Source organism: Pelodiscus sinensis, chromosome 20, assembly GCF_052426305.1.
Source record: "Pelodiscus sinensis isolate ZL-2025 chromosome 20, ASM5242630v1, whole genome shotgun sequence".
NCBI lineage: Eukaryota > Metazoa > Chordata > Testudines > Trionychidae > Pelodiscus > Pelodiscus sinensis.
In genome coordinates, this window is record NC_143071.1 from 10,599,514 (window position 1) to 10,618,562 (window position 19,049).

Below are 19,049 nucleotides of genomic sequence, written 5' to 3' on the forward strand. Positions count from 1 at the left end.
CACGTGACGTCGGCCTGGTTCCAGTCCCTCCGCCGCGGAGTGTGCTAACGTACGAGCGCGACTGCCAGCGGCAGCCATTTTGTTTCAGTCCTGCGGGGGGAGGGTTAGAACCTTGCGCACTAACCCCCCCTAGTGGCCAGAGCCACAGGGATTCGGGGCCTACCAGCCAAGAGATTTAAGGTGCCCACAGGCTTGTTGGACAGGATGGATGTGCCATTGTGATGTGCCACTAGGCTTGTGCCTCCCCATCCCAACCTGCTGAGGCAGAACTGCCCTCCAAAGCCTCACCACAGCCCCATTGGCACAGCAATCACCATGTCAGCCTGCCACATCCAGAACAGTCCTTTCCCCTGAAAGCATCAGCATGGCCTTAGGGGTGTTCCAACATGTCACATCAAGTCATTAACAAAAGGAAAACGTGATCCCATCCTATCCAACATCAGCACAGCATATGGTTGCCAACTTTGGTTGGAGATATATTCCTGGCGGTTTCATCACAAGGCATAATCTTTAATTAAAGATTAATTAATTCCAGGAGACCTGAGGAAATCCGGGAGTGTTGGCAATCCGTGCATAGCGTCCTCACAACTGATGCACTGTGTGATAGCACCGAGAGGAACAACATTTTGCATTCCCTCAAAATGTCAACACAATGCCATGGTATCACTGCGCAGATGCACTGTGTGATGACACTAAGGCAAAACAGCAGGCATTTCGTCCCCTCAAAACAAGTCCTAAGTGACAACGGTCCCAGTATGGATACCAAGGAATGAACTATAGGGATTGAACCATCATTGTCATCAAGAGGTGGCCACACCATGCTGGCCTTTGAGGCATATCAGCAGGGCTGTTTGGAGAAGTTTGCATCACTATTGGTCAATACCATAATTGTGTGGCTAAGTAGAGGTCTTTACTCTTCAAGATGTCATGTCTGTAGACATAATTTGACACTGAAATTCTTGTGTGAAATGGTACTTGGCAAGACATGTTTCTTTATTTGCAAAATGTGAATTTACTTATAAAAGTATAGAAGAGATTTGAAATTTGTAAATTTGAGATTTGAAAAGTATAGAAGAGATATAAAAGAGGACTTGTAGCTTCTGTAAAAATTAGGGTTTTCCCCACAAATGGTAAACTGATGGGGGGGGGATTTAAACAGCTTCAGAATTAATTTCAGTATCTATAATGTAAGCACATTCAGTAAAATTCTTCTTCCTAAGAGAGCGAGGAAGATTTCAAAACATCCTAAATGAACGATTCTCCCTCCAAACTGAAGGAGGACATACCTGGAAGGGGGAGAAATGCTCAGAGCTGCCACCTTGGGACTCTTTGGGAGAGATTTTAAGCGTAGCGCTGAAACGAAATATCTCGTGGGAATACACAAAGCACCACCTTCCATCCCAGTAGAGGGGGAGGCTGGGAAGCCGGCTCAAGCCTGCCCTGTCCTTCCAGGAACTGGGAGCGGTTCCAGGATTAGGCGCGGCGCTGAGTGAAAGCCAGGCCAGGCAATGAGTGCAGCCGGAACCGGAGTGTGTGTGGAGTGCGCGGAGCAGGAAGAGGAGCGCCGTGTAACGGCAGGGGAGGGCGGATTTCGTTGCGGCGCACGAAAGATGCTGCCGTCTCTGCAGGACTCTGTGGATGGGGATGAAAGGGAGCTGGAGAGCAGCGAGGAAGGGGCCGGCCCGGCGGAGGAGCGGCACAGTGATAGCTACTACTGCCTGTACAGCTACCAGTGCTGCAGGTGAGGGGCTGGATGGAGTCCCGCTCCATAGTACCCAGCCGTCTGCTCTTCCCCCACTTCCTCCTTAGCCTGCTGGCCCTCGGCTCCCCGCGTCCCTGGGCCGCCCCGCAGACTGCGATCTGCAGGTGCCATCGCCGACCCCGCACGCTGCTGGCAGCCGATGCAGCTGGAAGGAGGGAGCGAGGCTGTGGCTTGCTGGCTTTAATTCCCGGGTTGAGGTCGGGTGAAGGGCTACAATCCGGACCGGGGGTGGGGATAATAGGTGTCTATCTAAGAAAAGGACAGACCCTCAGCGGAGGGAGAAGGGAGGGTTGCTCAGACATGTTAAGGTTTGGAGCAGCGATGAGCAAGCTAGGCTAGTGAGTGGACCGCATGAGCAGGGCCGGCTCGAGCCATTCCTGCGCCCCGGGCAGCCGGTGCGCACCGCATGCGTGGCTCTGCCCCCGGGCGCACGACACATGCGTGGCCCCGAACCCACGGCGCGCTGCGCACCTTACAGCTGCAATCGGGCACGTGGCGCCCGATTGCAGCGCTAAGGGGCGCTGTGAGGCCCCTGATTGCAGCTGTAAGGGGTACCAGGCATGCGGGGCCCCTGACAGCTGCTATCAGGTGCCCCCCATAGGTTGACGCCCTGGGCAGCTGCCCAACTAGGCCCCCCCCTTAATCCGGCCCTGTGCATGAGTGGCTCTCCTTCACCTCAGTGGACCGCAAGATTGTCGTAACCAAGATGGTCTCCTGGAATAGGGCAGTTTTGCTAATGGCGCTTGTGTGCCTACAATCTGTGGAGTGTGCTGATGGAACCATAGCAGTGCTTTGTTTGGGAGCGTGTAACACCAACAGAAACTTTCCAGGGAGGGTTGGGGCCGTGGCATGACAGCCTCGGTGGTCAGGGAGGAGTGGGGCTGCAGCACAGAGACCTCTGCACTCCGCCAACTGTGGTGGACCTGGGCCACAGCACGGTAGCCCTGGTATTCTGGCTGCACGGGAGGGCTGGAACCGCTGTGCGATAGCCCTGGCCCTCTGGGTGGCTAGGAAGATCTGCCTTGGGTGTTATTCCTCCTGCAATGAGGTTTAACAGGTAGTTCGAAATAGGGCTTTATTTCGAACGCCCGTTTCACTGCCGCGTGTAGACGCGGGCAGTTATTCTGGGCTTGTCCATTTCAAAAAATGGCGCCCAGCCGGGAACATGCAAATCAAGCGCGAGATATTTAGATTCCAGGCTTGATTTGCAATTTTGAATGCCTACATTTGCAGCCCTATTTCGAATTAGGCTGCAAGTGTAGACATACCCTAAGAGAGGGAATGACAATTAATTCCTTTCTCTCCTAACCACCCTGTTTGTCCTTCACTCCATAGTTAACTACAAAAGCTACTTCTACTCTGCACCATCCCCACAATGCTTCTTACCCCTTTGCCCTGTTCAATGGTAATATAATTATATTTAATATATGTAATGTCAGTCATAAAAACACCTTGCTTTTCAGTTCATCAGAACAGGCTGCTGGCAGTGATGATGGAAGTCCCAGCAGTGCAACATCAGAAACTCCCTCTGCTGAAGATTTTAGGTAAAATGCCACTTAAGTACTGTGGTTCCCCATTCAGTTTCTACTTCGTACTCTTTGAAAGCTTGGTATTTGGGTAGATACAAAAAGGAATACAGCATTAGAGAACACATTCCACATCAAAATACAAATCCCCCTAAAACCAATACTGGCATATTTTTCTGGTGGCTTTTTTTTCTTTTAAACGCCAAGATGATAATGGACCCACACAACAAATTGACTTTCTGATCTGAGTGAGTGGAAGCTTAGAATAATAGACCGGTACAAATTGTACTCCTTGGAAATTCATACTTTTTTCTTTTATACTACTATTAATCTTCTAACGTATCTACATAATTGTAGTCTGAGTATAGATAATTAATGACTCATTGGTGCAAGACTAGGTTATCCCCTCAAATCTCTACACCAAGGACTTATTTATAGAGAGTGGAATAGCTTCTGTAGGAGAGATTGAGAGACCTTCACCTCAGACTATGTCATAGCCCAATGATTAGATCACTTCCTTGAGAGACATAGGAGACCCCTCTTCAAATCCTTTCCCTCCCCTCCATCAGAGGGGGGATTGAACCTGTGTTTCTCATGTCCCAGCTGAGTGCTTAAATCACAGATAAAAGTTATCAGGTGAGCAGTAACAATCGCCTTTTCCTCCAGCCATTTTATGAGGAGTTAGATACCAATCAACCTATGCCAGTCTCAGAAGAACGCATTAGGAGAGAAGTTGTAGGTTATGAGTCACTAGAAAAGAGAGGTGTCTATCCCCTTCCTCTCTGCAGCCTGCTTTTAATCACTTATTTGCCTGAGAGGGTCAGAGCTTAGGATATACCTGTTTGGCTTCCCCAATGGTTAGCTTAGGTAGCTCTTCACACAGTTTGCTGGCTTTTGTGAATTACATTCTAAGCCCAGGTCTACCCTAGGGAGTTATTTTGAAATAACAAGCAGAGCATTTACACTACCATGCTCATTATTTCAAAATAAGGGTCTGGTTATTTTGAAATAATAACTCTTGCTTTTCTTGGGGAGTAAGCTTAGTTCAAAATAGTTATTTTGGGAATTATTTTTTCAAAATAAGTTAGTTAGAAATAATTTCCTAGTGTATACTAAGGATGTTAAGAGGCGGGTAATTGACTAATCATGTAGTCGATACAAATAAATCATGTACAATTTGTATGAACGACATGATTAGTCAATAAAGGAATGTGCTCTGGTCCAGCTCGGCTCTGCTCCTACTACATTTAAACTGCAGAGGTGCAGTGGAGGTAGACCCCCAGACCGGCATGAGCTGGGACAGAGCCGAGACCACTGCAGCTCTTAGTACATTTAAAATGCAGAGCCACAGTGGTCCCAGACCAGGACAAACTGGGACTGAGCTGGGTCCAGCAGCCCCTGTCTGTGGCCAGCCCCGGCCGTCCACAAACAAGGGCTGCTGTCAGAGCAGCCTCTACCGATGGCCAGCCCAGGCCACCACAGGCAGAGGCTGCTTCGTGGCAACCTCCCCTACCTCCCTACCCACGTCCTGCTGCCTCTGATAGAGGCAGCACTGCGGAGGTGGGGGCAGGTGACACCATAGGGATGGTGTTGGGGGGGAATCGGCGTTTAAGCCAGTTCCCCGCAGCACCGGCTCCTCTTTCCCGCCTCTTGCTGCCTCTGATACAAAAGGTGGGGGGAGGAAGCGAGTAATCAGGTTAAGCTGATCAGGTTGTTGACTTCTCACTTACATCCCTAGTGTAGACCTGCCCTAAGATGCCTCTCTCTCCCTATTCTTTGACTAGGGAGCCTCGGCTAACTTTCTAAATTGCAGTATAGTCAGGTGATTGTGCAGGCACCCAAAGTTTAGACACTGTGCTGCTTGTTGCCACAATGCCCAAGTCCCTTTGTGAATCTGGGCCTAAGTGACCTGCTTAAGGCTACTGAGAGAATCTGTGTCAATTGATATTAGAACTGAAGAATCCCAACCTACTGAACAAAGCACTGAATACATTTTTGACTTACCACAGGTCATATAATGCATTAGGGACAATGCCAAGGACAGATTCCAGGAGTCTTGACTGACCCTCTGCTAGAACCATAAGGAAGCACTCCTCCCTACATGACATTTGATAGATGGAATTAAAACAGTTTGCTCCTCTTCTCACTACAAATTTTCTCTTGTTTTCATAGCCTCTCCCTGGTGGCTACTAACTTACCAGCTGAAGCAGAGACAGAATTGCGCAGTTTTATTGCTAAGCGTCTTGTTAAAGGAGCACTTTTTGAGGGGATGGGCAATGTTGCATCTGTGGAGTTGAGGTGAGAGTAAAATGTACTGTTTTTAATTTGTGATAAACATGGGAAGTAATAAGAAATGCTGTCAGTCTCACTAAATTTACCATCTGCTGCTTCATACGAGTTTAATCCTGAGTGCAGCTAATCAGCCTGTCAGTGCATATGTAATGCTCCAAGTTTAGTTATGCGTTAGCAGCATTTCCCTTATATTTCCTTTAGGTGGCAGTGAAGAACTGCAAACATGTTAATTTGTTATAAATAGGTTTTGATCAGGTTACTTTGATCACACTTTCTGTGCAATTAACAAGAAGGAAATGATCCAGAAAGGTTGTACACGTGGTGCTTTGCGCAGGTTGTATTGGGAGTTAGCATATGGTACATATTGTAGTTGGCTCTCACTACAGTACACATGGCCTTTATTTCTAAAGTCAGTTTTTCTTTTGAATCCTTGTTGGAAAATACAAACAGTATTTTTTTTAAAAAGAGTTTATAAATCGGATAGTTAAAACTTGTATTTATTTCTGGGATGTCCCTCAGTCAAGGGATGACATATTACTTTTCTGAAGGCAAGAGTATTCTCTTGGGATCAGGATGGATTTATATTGATCAAGGTGAAAGAAAACCAAGATTCAAAATTCTAATTGTAATCATTATCTGATTACACACTAATGTATACAGAATGTAGGACAGGGAATCTTGACCCAACTGAAGTCAATGGCAAAACTTCCTTTGACTTCAATAGAGTCAAGATTTTGCCCACAGAGTGTGGCAGGTTAAATTCTAATGTGAGATACAAAATGAGATTAATTTAGAACAATCATTACATTATTTGACACATCTATTTTTCTGTCTCTAGCATACCAGAATGTCGAGTTGCTTGTTATTACTGTCTTCTTCAACAAGAAAACACAACAGTGGAATCAAACATCAGCCCTCCAGAGTACATAACTTGTTTCTTAGGCGGCTCAGAGAAAGGACTTGAGCTATATCCTTTCCTTAATCTTTCTGCATTTGGGTGTAGGGAAAAAGCATACGAAAATAACAAGTAGCGTGTTTACCCCAATTAACTCTGAAACCTGTTCCATCTCTGCTGCAAGTTACTTGACTTCATTAATTATTAGTTTACTTGTACACATCTACCAGATGTGAAACTGAGAATGCGATTACATACTACATACTAAATTGGCAATATGCAAGTCTTAATTTATGTATCTTATTTCCTTAAGAGGATACTTTCAGACTTGAGTTGGATGTATATGTTCAAGGCCTGAAGGCTAGCCTTGATTCAGAGGTAAGATCTAATTCTATGGCTGAATTTTTTTAAACTGTTAAGATGAAATTTTACAAATTGTTAATCTGATTTTATGGGGCTGATTTGTTATAAATTTGACAATGATCTGCACAGTAGATACTTGGGTTCTTGTCAAATCAGGTTACAGAATTAGAGAGTGTATAGAGTTCAGTATCTTGTCTGGACATTTGGATTGTGCAGCAAAGTCATTCACACTGAGGACAGAACCCTTGTTCTTCCGGGGTACCTTGTGGTTACTGGTGTGTCCCAGAATTTTGGAAAACACATTCAGTTCCCCAAAGTCAGAAAGGTAACCGGTAGGTCGTGAATCCACGCCAAAGGTTGTAAACACTTGTGCTAATTTTCTCTAGCTAATCGTACAGGATATAGGCTTATAAATTCCTTGCATTACAGCCAAATATAATGAAATAACCCACTGAAATATCAAACAAAATGGTATAAACCAATAAAGAAAAAACAGATTACACAGTATAGCAATCTGGCAAGCTAGTCCCATGGGCTACAGAATTAGGATTGATTACTCAGACAAAAGGCTACATAGAGCATAGACATAGTACACAGAAAGTTAAGACATGAAATCCAACATAAATGGGGAAATGAGCAACTGTCTATACAGTGAAACAATTTATACAAGGTGCTGCCCACTGGATAAATTTTAAACAAAGGGAAAATCAGACTTTCTTTTCCAAGCACGGTAATCGTAAAAGTTCCTTGTGAAACAAATAGGTAAATTCAGGCAGAAGTGTGAATAAATTGACTAAATCCCTTCAGGATGCTGTAATAGCATATAGAGAGGTTTGCACGATGCAGCCAGTCTCTTAAATTTTCTAAGCAGTGGCAGGTTGTTTTGTTTTTTGTTATGTAAATAAGCTTGGAGGAGAAAGATAACAAAAGTTCAGGGAATGAAACGCAGGTTCTGATTCCCTTTCCTGTGTCCTATCTATTGGACTACACTGCTTGCTTGGTACATGTCAGAATACATTACAAATATAACATGTCATCTTCTTGCAGAATAGAAAGCTTTTCAGAGCTAGTGTTTCATGTCAGTAAGACTTAAGATGCCAAGCTAATGATTTTAGGCAATTGTAGTTCAAAATTAGAAAGGACTTGACATCCAAATTGCATAGTTTGAATGCTTATTTTCATGCCAGATTCAAAGCTTGAATGCTTCAATTTGCTACAGAAAAGTAACCTGGAGACTTGTATTAAACCATACCTAAAAAATTGGTTTGAGGATTCTGTGTGCCCTATCCAGAGAGTTGTACAGCTCTTCCAGCAGAAACTCACCTTTTTGTTACATGCTGTAAGTATACATCAAACTAAAACATCTTCTAGTCAGCTCAGAGATCCTATTATGTTATTCATGTAACTTGTATTTGCTTTTCCATTCACCTTGAACTGAATGAGAAAAACCTCCCCTTTTAGTCAATACAAAGTAACTTTTCTCAGCTATATTGCTAAGCCAGTACTAGTTATTTCATTCACCGGTCAGGAATGAACTAACATTTTAAAATTAATAATTTTATAGCGGACTTATTTTATAATTGCATACTTAGTATTGTTCATCTTGTAATTAAAATGAGATAGGCAATAAAATTCCATTGGGCTCAGACCAGGACAGCTCAGTATCTATGAAATTCATCGTAGAAAGCTCTGAGAATAAAAATACTGGTAGACAACGAACATGAGAAAGATGTGGGCAGAGTGGTTAACAGAAGAACAAACGAGTATGCTTTTCAGAATGTATAAATAGTTATAATGAATATAGTCTGGAACAGTTATCTAGTTTCTGATACTTACTAAACTACTAGGAAAAGAACTTTACTAGTAAAGAGTAACAAGTGATCCTGATTATAAAAATAATTTATATAGTATCAGAAGTGAAATATATACAGCCAGCAGCATTCAAACTGTTTTTTTTTTTTTAAGGCTTTGAGTTACACTCCTGTTGAAGTTAAAAATTCAGATGAAAGAACAAAGAAAGATATTAACAGGTAAAGAATATTACATCTACACAGAGATAGTTGAGCCTATAAATAGCTTGACTTATTTTGTATGATCCCTTTTCCTGGTTTTGCTATTTGGGTGGAAACTGGCAGTTCACAGTAGTTTTGTGTGTCAGGTTTCTGAGCGCTGCCAGTCTCCAAGGTCTCATTCAAGAAGGTACAGTGACCTCTTTGTGTATAGCCATGACTGAAGAGCAGCACAAATCGGTGGTAATAGACTGCAGTGGACCAAAGCCTCAATTCCATAATGCAGGTGAGATTATGGATCGGTATACTGCCATCAACTTATCCAACTCATCTTTACAGAAGGCTCAACACCTTATATTATCATACACAGAACATTTTGGTGCCTAGCTATCTTGAGGACACCTTTCTTCCCATTTGATATCACATATACAATCTACAGAGACACTTAATATCTGGTTTCAAAGTGAGGGGTCCTAGAATCTGGAATTTGCTCAGCTCTGTGATCTACCAAAACTCAGATCAGATCAAGCCGTAAAGCTCACTTTTTCCATCAGGCTTTTGATGGGTGGGGTGTTGGAGGATGTGGATAGTCAGATAATTATAACTATTTTGGGCAAATTCTATTGAATTGAACTGTTAGCTGTAGATTTTAATCTTGTTTGTAGATTTAAAAGCACCTGGAGCTTTGGGAGAGATGTTCCAAAGAAACTGAAAACAAAATCTATTTTCTTGGAATACTAGACGAAATAGCAAGAAAGAGGAATTAGTCACATTTTCTTTTGTTTTCTCATACACATCCTGTCCTGTCCATCTTTTGAATTTTTATGCTTTTGCATATTTATGCCATAGGACAGATGTTACTGGTGTCATTATTATGTGAGTGAGATTATAGTCACATAGACCTGGGTTATGCATTGCTTACACACGCACACACACACTTTTTCCTTACCTACTTTCTTCATTCTTGTACATATGACAGGAAGCAACAAATTCTGTGAGGATTGGATGCAAGCTTTTCTTAACAGTGCTGAAGGTGGAAATCCATTTCTCTTCCAGCAAATACTGGAGAACTTTAAATTGAAGGTAACTTTGTACACTCATCTGCTTTCAGGAGACCGAAGGGTTACTGAGTATGTAAATAGTCACTTATGCATTGATATAATGATAAATGTGAAAGTTTGCTTAGGTCCTGCTGTATCTGGAGCAGGCAACAACAGAATACCCTCTCACGGAAACAAAGACAGATTTAGAAACCAGTCTATTTTTAATTGAAACAACCAAACTTTAAAATGACAGTAGCAACTCTCATCCATAGTTGTAGCTAACTGATTTGTCTACTAGTATATGTAATACAATTCTTAATGCAGACTCCTCCACTTCTCCAAATTCATGTATTGGCATACCTTTTCTACAAATAAAAGGATGAGGAATATTTTCTGTTACTGTGTTTATAGGCCATACAAGACACTAACAACCTGAAGAGATTTATTCGTCAGGCAGAAATGAACCATTATGCCTTGTTTAAGTGTTACATGTTTCTAAAGAACTGTGGCAGTGGAGAAGTCCTTCTGAAGATCGTTAAAGTGGAGCATGCTGAAATGCCAGAAGCCAAAAATGTAATAATTGTCCTTGAGGAATTCATGAGAGAAACAGCAATAGCGTAAGATCTTAATTTTTGTACTCATTTTCTGCTATTATATAAATAATTAATTCCTTCTTTGTAGATCAGAATTCATTATTGCAGAAACTTAAATTATATTCGAGTGCATTCAGTCATTTCAAACTTATTTCACATCTGGGTCTTTTTATAGTTCCTCTTTTTAGAAAAAGCAGCATGAGATTTGCTTCAGTTTTTGAATATAGCATTTTATGCCAATTCAGCCATTCATTTTTCAACACTTACTAGATTTTGCATCTGATTCCTCTTCCTTTTTTGGGGTACCACACCATTTTGTTTTTTACTGTCATAGGAAAAACTTCCACATGAATGGCAGTGACAGTTTAAGCATTTAAAAATGTTTAATGCATAAGATCAAGTAGAGAGGATCATGACTAAATGCTGAGATCAGATTTATTTAAACAAACAAAAAAGTCATATAAAGAACTACAAACATTTGGATAAATTGCATATAGTAAATGAATTAAACATATTCAGTTCAGAGAATTTTCTCAGGCAACAAGGTCTATGTTCTTGTCACTTGTTTTCACATCCTTAATTCTGGAAGTCTGTACTTCTCTGATCAGATTATCTCTTAGATTATGCTTGCTGAACTGATTTGTTTTAAACTGAACATAATCTTTAAAATAAGCTTTCCTGACTTGTATGGAAGGTTGATGTGGTGTGTGCCTCAGAGTATGTATACACGTCGAACCAGTCAAGTTATGTGTAAAATGATAGGCCTGATTCTTCACTTCCTTATCAGTCTGTTATCACTGATTTTGCACAGGTGTATAAACACTATGTCAGCATGGTAGTGTTTTACATTCACATTCAGTGTATCTGACTTCCTAAGTTGCTAGAGAGACAAGATGGGTGAGGCAATATCTTTTATTGGATCATTTGTCCAAGTTAGGTCCAATAAAAGATATTACCGCCCCCAGCTTGTCTGTATAGTATTCTAGAACTACAGCACCATTGCACATATATATGCTGCAAAGCAGTGGAGAATCAGGCTAAAACTTTTATAAAGATGAATTTAACCTGGCCTTAAGTCTGTGTTGAATTAAGCTCAGGTCTATTTCATTTTGAAAGTCCATCGTTGTACTCCCGAAATGAAATTTCCCACACATCATGGGAAATACATTTTCTAGCCCGTAAGTAATTTATACAGCAGAATGTAAGATATACACCATTTCAGGTACAATAGGAACCACAACTAAGTTTATCTTTTATCAAGATTACACAGAGGAGGACTGCAGGAAGGAGGCCTCATGTAGGCAAAACTCTCATTTATTTCAATTAACTAGCTAGGGAATGCAGTCTGCATGTAGTGTGTTTTATCATAACTCAACACTTAATGAACAAGCCTATTATGAAGAGGTCTTTGTCACTAGCTGTATTTGTAATAATTTAATCAACCAGTTGTATAACTGCTGTTTGTTTTGTGAGCGCTGTACATCAGAGTTAAAAGGTACATGCTTTCTTGCAATGTAATAATATCTAATAAAATAAATTAAAAATCTTGATGGTATAGTTTACCTTTAATTCCAAGTATTTTCAATGAATAAATGAATGTTTAGGCTCTAGAGCTTATATTATTCTCCTACCAATATCTGGAAGAGTAAGAGGTATAGCGGCATCATACCAGTGAGAGAAAGGATGTCCATTGGTAGAGAGGAAAATAAAAACAGCCAAAAAAACCCCAGCTTGTTACCGTGTCACATCTTAGGCTGCATGCATGATCACCGAAGATTAATAATAGTTTCCTTCAGCATGTTTTATTCATGAGTCAGTAAACCAATACTAGCAGCACTCAGTAACTTGTGTTGCTTTCTATAACTTCCATAAATTTTTAACTACTTTGGAAAACCGATCCTTTAGTGTTCAGACTGGTTCAGGTGCAAAGGACCTCTCCCTGGTAAGAGATATATGAGCATCACGAAGAATGGGTTGCTGCACAATGTCTTCATATCAAGCATTACTAAGGATAAAATAATGTCATGTTATTTTCAGCTTCAGCCCCAGGGTGGTGGGGCCAGAGCTGACAGCAAGCTGGGGAGGAGGAAGCATTAGATCTCTGAGCCACCGTGGTGGGGAGGGCAAACAGAGCTCAAAGTTGCTGGCCTCACAGCTGTCAGGATCTGTAGGCAGTGGAGTCCCCAGAGCTCTGAGTCACTGCAGGTGGCAGCAGCCCCACATTTCTCAGCTGCGGAGGGCAGCGAATGCTGGAAAACAAACCCTCCCCCCAGGCTTGGGTTCTCATCCTCTTCCCCGCTCCAGCTTCAGTTACCCTCCCATCAATCTCACCATTATTTTTAATAAAAGTCACAGACAGGTTGCAGACTTCCATAAATTTTTGCATATTGCCAGTGACCTGTCCGTGACTTTTACTAAAAATAACAGTAACAAAATCTTAACCTTAAGAGCATTACAGTCTGCCAGGCAAGAACCTCTAATTGCCAGGGGATGCGCTGGTGGTGTGAGAAATGAGACTGCTCCTTACCCACTTTGGATAGAGTGGTTGGCTGATGGCCCCAAGCAGTAATGTGTTTTGCTTATGCTCAAGGGTGGCCTCAAAATACCCAGTATAGTAACGGGCAGGTCATTCTGAAGATTTATAATATAGGTGTTACTGGAATACCAGAAATATCACAAGTATGTAACCCACAATACATGTGATCAAAACCAATCTGCATTCTGGCTTCTGAGTTACCTTCAGGGCACCTTTAATTAATAGAATTGGCTGCATTAGGGATGTTAAATTTTAGAGTAATTAATTAATCGAATAATTTATGGGATTCCCGCCAGGGCTCTTGTACATTTCAAAAGCAGAATCACAGCAGAACCGGTACGAATGGAGACTGCTTCAGTCCCCGCTTGCGCTGTTTCCTGCTGTGCCTCTATCTGTCCTGCCCCCTGTGAAGATGGTGTTGGGGGAACTGGCTTTTAAGCTGGCTCCCCCCAGCACCAGCTCCTGCTCCCCCCTTTTCTGCATCTCTCTGATAGTGGCAGCAAGGCAGGGAGAAGCGACAAGTCACATCAGTAGTCGACTATCCAGTAAGCTTATGCTTATGCTTATCAGATAGTTGACTAGTCGCTTACATCCCTAAGATGAATATTTGCTACCATCCTCATAGATTTGTACTGGCCTTGCAAAGTTATTAAGACAGTTTTCTAGCTTTAGTTACTCACCCAACCTTTATAGGGATGACTATATTGGAAAAAAACTAAAACCTGCCTTTTCATAAAGACCTTAGATGAGTAGAATTGTACAAGACAGTTCTATATTCTTGGAATTCCTCATTCATTTCAAACAATGGATACTTACAAAGTGAAATAAGAGAGTTTCTGTTGCTCGAGATGTTACATGCCAAGGTAATGTTCTCTTTAAATGCCTTTTGCTTCCTCTTGTGAAGTTCCAGAACACCTGGGCATCACTGGTTGAGCACTGTTTCATCCTCATTCCCTTCCTGATGCTTCTCACAGCTTTGTTTTAAATATCTACAGTATTTCTAGCAAAACATAAACTATGAAGATGTCAGACTCGTTACAGTGGAGACAGGTTACTTTAAGATATCTGAGCCAGGCAAACCTTTCTAGACCAGTCTGTGTGGTGATCACCGTTAGGCAATCCAAAACTGGTGAGAATTACCTGGCATACCCTTCATTATGGAAAAAAAAATTACATGTCTCTAGATGTTGTCCTAGCATGCTCATAGTTACCTATATTCAATAGTACCAGCCACATATCATAGTTATAAAGCCCAACTTTTTAGACATTGCTTTTGATCTCTTCAACATGCATAGGCTTTTCTTCCCTGAGCAAATGCATACCTAAGTTTCCGTCTTTTTGGCTACGTGTACACTACAATAGCCATCCTGCATCTTCACTGCAAGCCCGTTCTTTCTAAATATAGCATGCTCACTATTTCTTGCCGCGGCTTTGCTCCGCGTCTCCCTGGTCTGCTGGGGGGGCCCCCCCAAGCAGACAAGGGAGACGCGGAGCGGCTTTTCTCGCCGCGGCAAGACCGCCCGCGTCCTTCACAGCGAGAAAAGCCTGGTCTGCTGGGGGGGGGGCGCACTAGCTGCGCTCTCCCCCCCCCCCAGCAGACCAGGGAGACGTGGAGCGGCTTTTCTCGCCGCGGCTTTGCTCTGCGTCTCCCTGGTCTGCTTGGGGGGCCCCTAAGGTATTCCAATTTTTTTGGGGGGGGGGAGAAGAGGCTTTTCTGACAATTGGCCTGTCTATAAGAGGCCAAATATGGGATAAACTTCCTCTTTCGGAAGAGCCCTTATTCTTTATAAAATGAGGAATACAGAGCTTCCGAAAGAACGCGCCCACTTCTTCCGAAACTGATCCGAAAATGTGGACGCGTTCCCTGGACTCTGGAGTGTAGACGTAGCCACAAACAGCCAACTTGCATTATCTAAAACAAATACTACTCACCTACTTCTCAGCAGCATTGCTAGGCCTTATATGCTGTTTAAAGAGCCACGAGAATCTCTGATGAAAAATGCTCTAAGTGCAAATCACTAAAAATAACAGATGAATTTAACACTCATGCAGTAACTGTAAACTGTCACTCATTATTTTTTAGTTACAAGGGATCTCAAAATGCCTCAGAGAAGTGGCCAAGGTTCTATTTAATTTTTTAGTGATATAGTAGCCCAACTATTCATAATGTCAATATGCAAAGGATTTTCTTAAAATTGGAATTACACCCCCCCCCCCCTTTTTTTTTTGCTCCCTTACAACGTATAAAGACAGGCTTTTTTTTGTTTTGTTTACTTCGTATCTAATCAGTTTCAGGATATGTCTACACTACAGAGCTTCTTTGGAAAAATGGCCGTTTTTCCGAAAAAACTTCAATTATGTCCACACTGCAGTCGCGTTCTTTCAAAAGAAAATGGAAAGAACAGAGGGGTTTTTACGACATTGGTAAACCTCTTTCTACAAGGAAGAAGCCTTTTTCCTAAAGTGCTCTTTTGGAAAAAGGCATCTGTGGATGGGGAAGAGGGAGTTCTTTCGCAAGAAGAGGAAAGAGGAAAAAGCACAAATGCCATGGTGGCCATTCCGCCCATAGTAATCACAGTTTACATGCAAGATAGCATCCATTCAGTCTGGACGCTATCTTTCGAAAAAGCAGAGCACTTTTTCAATGTGCTTTGGCAGTGTGGACACTTGCTTTCAGAAGAAGTTTTTGCAGAAGATCTCTTCCAGAAAAGCTTTTTCCAAAAGAAATCTGCAATCTAGACATAGCCCCAGGAATTTGAAATCTAATTTTCCTTGTTTTGCTGGAGGACTGTTAGCTTCATTTCTTAATTCAATGGGGGTGTCAACGACCGTCAAATCTATAACAAGACATATTTTCTCCTAAGTGTCCATTAGACTTTGGTGGTAAATACTTTAACAAAAAAATAGCTAAGAAAAGTCTGGTTAAAACAGACAAATTTAAAATCCCACTCATTCTCAACCTTCAGGCTGCTGTCACTTGTACTTATAATTTCACTAGTGTTCCAGTTATCAGGAAGTGGAAAAGCCCTGAATTTTTAAAATTAAAAAACAAAACAATCAGATGATACCACTTTCTTCATACCTTAGAACAGAAACAACATGGGGCAGAAATCTATTTTTCCCTTTACCAAACACTTTATATAAAATACAAAAGTAAGTAATTGATTTCAATAGTTAATGATGAAACAGAAAAGCTGACATCAAATCACTCATGTCAAGCATTCTTGTTAATTTTTAATTGTAGATGTACTTATAAAACACAATCCCTCTTTGCATGTTGGTATTTTTTCGTTTTTGGCATGTTACATTAACAAGCTCACATTTTTTAAAGCCTCCAAAATCTTTAATGGAAGCTGTGCTCAAATAATATTTGTTACAACAAAAATATACAGAATGTACACAATACAAAAATATTTGGAAACAGATATGACAACTTGTTACTTTGCAAATATTATTTTGTTCTCCTAGCCCTTGATGGTGAAGCATCATTTGTTCAGCATTTTTAAGGCAGAATTATATTGTTTGGTGCTCTGTGATTAACACTTGGAGGAGGCATTAGCATTAATGGTGAAAGCAAAAGAAAATCAAGTTGCATAAATCTAGCTTTATTTTCAAACGAAACAGACTCTGGGGGGTGTGTGTCAGGATACATTTGATGACTAATGTGTCTATTAAACTCATTGGAAATTAATGTATTTTTGCTGCATAAATCAGGCCTGTGGAATTTTTCATGTCCTGTGTTGTGAAGTGCTCAGCAATGTAAATTTGCTGTACTGTTTTCTGGCATTTTAAAGAACCTCATTAGGGAGCTTCTTCCCATTAAAAGACAAAGATTAATGATGACATTAATAATACATTTACCTTTAAAACAGTTTGTTTTTGTTTCACATGCGATTTATTCTTTTAGTGAACCACTGAATATTGCCTTCATCTTCAAACAGTTCTCAGTGTCCGTGCTGTACAGTGCTAAGCTGTCGGAGTTGTTGAGCAACATCACACAGTACCCTAAGGCTGTGACTTTGTATAAGAAAAAGAATTACCATAATAAGAGAGAGACCAAATCCAGAACCCAAAATGTGTTGGCTTTTGGCTTGCTAGATCTAAACTTGCCCAGCTGGGGTCAGGTGTGGTTACAGTTGCGGTAAAACCAAACAGTGGAATATTAAAAAACTCATAATTAAGTTAGGTGCTCAAGACAAGCCCCATGAAAATCAGTAGGATTTGTGTTCCTAACTTTTGAAAACTTAACTAATCCAGGCTGAAATCTTGTGAGAATAAAATGTTTGCACAAAATCATGGATATCTGAGGAGGTCTATTGACTTTGTGAGATGGCCACTTGGGCTCAAAAATAAGATTCCTATCTGTTGTGCACCAATGAAAACCCAAATTCTCCTATCTAAAAACCAGAGGCAGCATGATCCATTGGACAGAGCATGGTCCCTGGCAATAGGATCCCTGAGTTCTTGGCCCAGTTCTAACAAGGGCTCACTTTGTCAACTCCCCTGGCCTCCGTTTCTTCATTAATATCATTAAATAAAATGCTCATTTCTACCTAAGCAAGCAGTGAAGATTCATAAATATTTGTAAGTGCTAAGTATTATTACTGGTTTACTGGAAAAAGGGACATGAAATGCTTAGTTAAAGATGTAGCAAAAGTTAATTTGGCAAGGTTTTTTTTCCTTCACCCACAATTAGAGGTTATTTCTCATGACCATATCCCATCCCTCGTTATCTGGCCTCTTTATTTAATACTAACACATTTACTCAGCGTTGCTTGGGTCCTTAAGGAAGGGGTTAGGGTGGGGGGTGCAGCATCAGTGTTGTGTGTGGATGGACTCAGGGCAATGGAGAGCGAGTGAGTGTGGGCGGGGGGCAGAGCGGGACAGACTGAAGTGCCTCTCCCAAGATTTGTACCAGGGGGCTGCTTGCTCTTCCCCTTTGAGAGCAAAGTGTGCAGCTCATCTGCTCCCTGTGCTTCCCAGCCACAGTGAGAACTAGAGTAAACTGAGAACTTTCCCCACACTCTCTGACGAAGGGAATAGCCAGACCTGTTCCTGTATGAATCTGAGGGGGAAGCTTCATTCTTCCTACCCGCCTTAAAGGGCACCTGGAGGGTGGGATGTGCGGGCATGGGGCAGTCCAGGAAGGGGTGAGGCTGTGCATCCCCAGGCAGTCCCTTTCATCTGCCTGGTTATTCTCACTTTTCTGTATGGTTTTCTGAAAAGCAATCTCATTCCAGACACATCCCATTTTCCTGGCACAACCAAACACTTACAGGTCTCTCTCTCTCTCTCTCTCTCTCTCTCTCTCTGTGTGTGTGTGTGTGTGTGTGTGTGTGTGTGTGTGTGTGTGTGTGTGTGTGTGTGTGTGTGTGTGTGTGTGTGTGTGTGTGTTGCGAAAGCACCTCTCCCCCCAATGGTACCCCAAGTAAGCATGCTCCAGTCAGCTGGGGGAAGGCAGGAGCAACGTGCTGCCTGAGCCTCCTTCCCTAATGCCGGGGGAATGCTGGGGTTGATTTCCCCACTTACTAGGGGAACCTTGGGGGTGCACATTTACAAAAAAGCACCCTCCCCCCACAGAACTTCCTGCTTATGGGCCTGCCTACCTTGCTTTAAGTTATGATCAGAGGAAGCTATATACCGAATGTGGTGGTCTTAGCTCTTGCTGTTGAGGAGGACTTCTTGCACGAATAAACAGACACACAGACAGACAGACTCACTCTTTCAGATATATAGTAGATGGATGATGTACGCAAAAAACTGTCTGTGGAACCAAGGCTCTAGGAATAATTAGTGCAACTTGCAGCTCCCATTGACTGTGCATTTGTCTGTTCATTCTGAGTTGTGCTTTCCCCCCGGACACTATTCATTGCTTTCCTTTTTTAGTTCTCATAAGAAGGAGCCATCAATGTGGAGCTCTAAATAAAAACAGCTGCTGCAATCAATCTCTGAATTGTCCAGCAGGTGTCACTCTAGGAGTTGTACTACCAGTGTTCCCGGATTCTTAGTCAGTCTTCCTTTCCCTTCCTG

At 42.0% G+C, this 19,049-nt stretch overlaps 2 protein-coding genes across 2 annotated transcripts in view; both read left to right on the forward strand.

Annotated features, from left to right (window-relative positions):
- The window catches only part of LOC102457124 (sterile alpha motif domain-containing protein 9-like), a 225,967-nt gene that overhangs the window by 78,480 nt on the left and 128,438 nt on the right, over window positions 1–19,049 (forward strand). The window lies entirely within an intron of this gene.
- Window positions 1,392–12,033, forward strand: C20H17orf75 (chromosome 20 C17orf75 homolog). Its single transcript, XM_075903887.2, has 10 exons — window positions 1,392–1,741; window positions 3,226–3,306; window positions 5,461–5,586; window positions 6,419–6,547; window positions 6,796–6,853; window positions 8,058–8,177; window positions 8,804–8,868; window positions 8,997–9,133; window positions 9,827–9,930; window positions 10,302–12,033. The coding sequence occupies exons 1-10, from the start codon at window positions 1,509–1,511 to the stop codon at window positions 10,509–10,511; spliced, it is 1,263 nt and encodes a 420-aa protein (XP_075760002.2). The 5' UTR covers window positions 1,392–1,508; the 3' UTR covers window positions 10,512–12,033.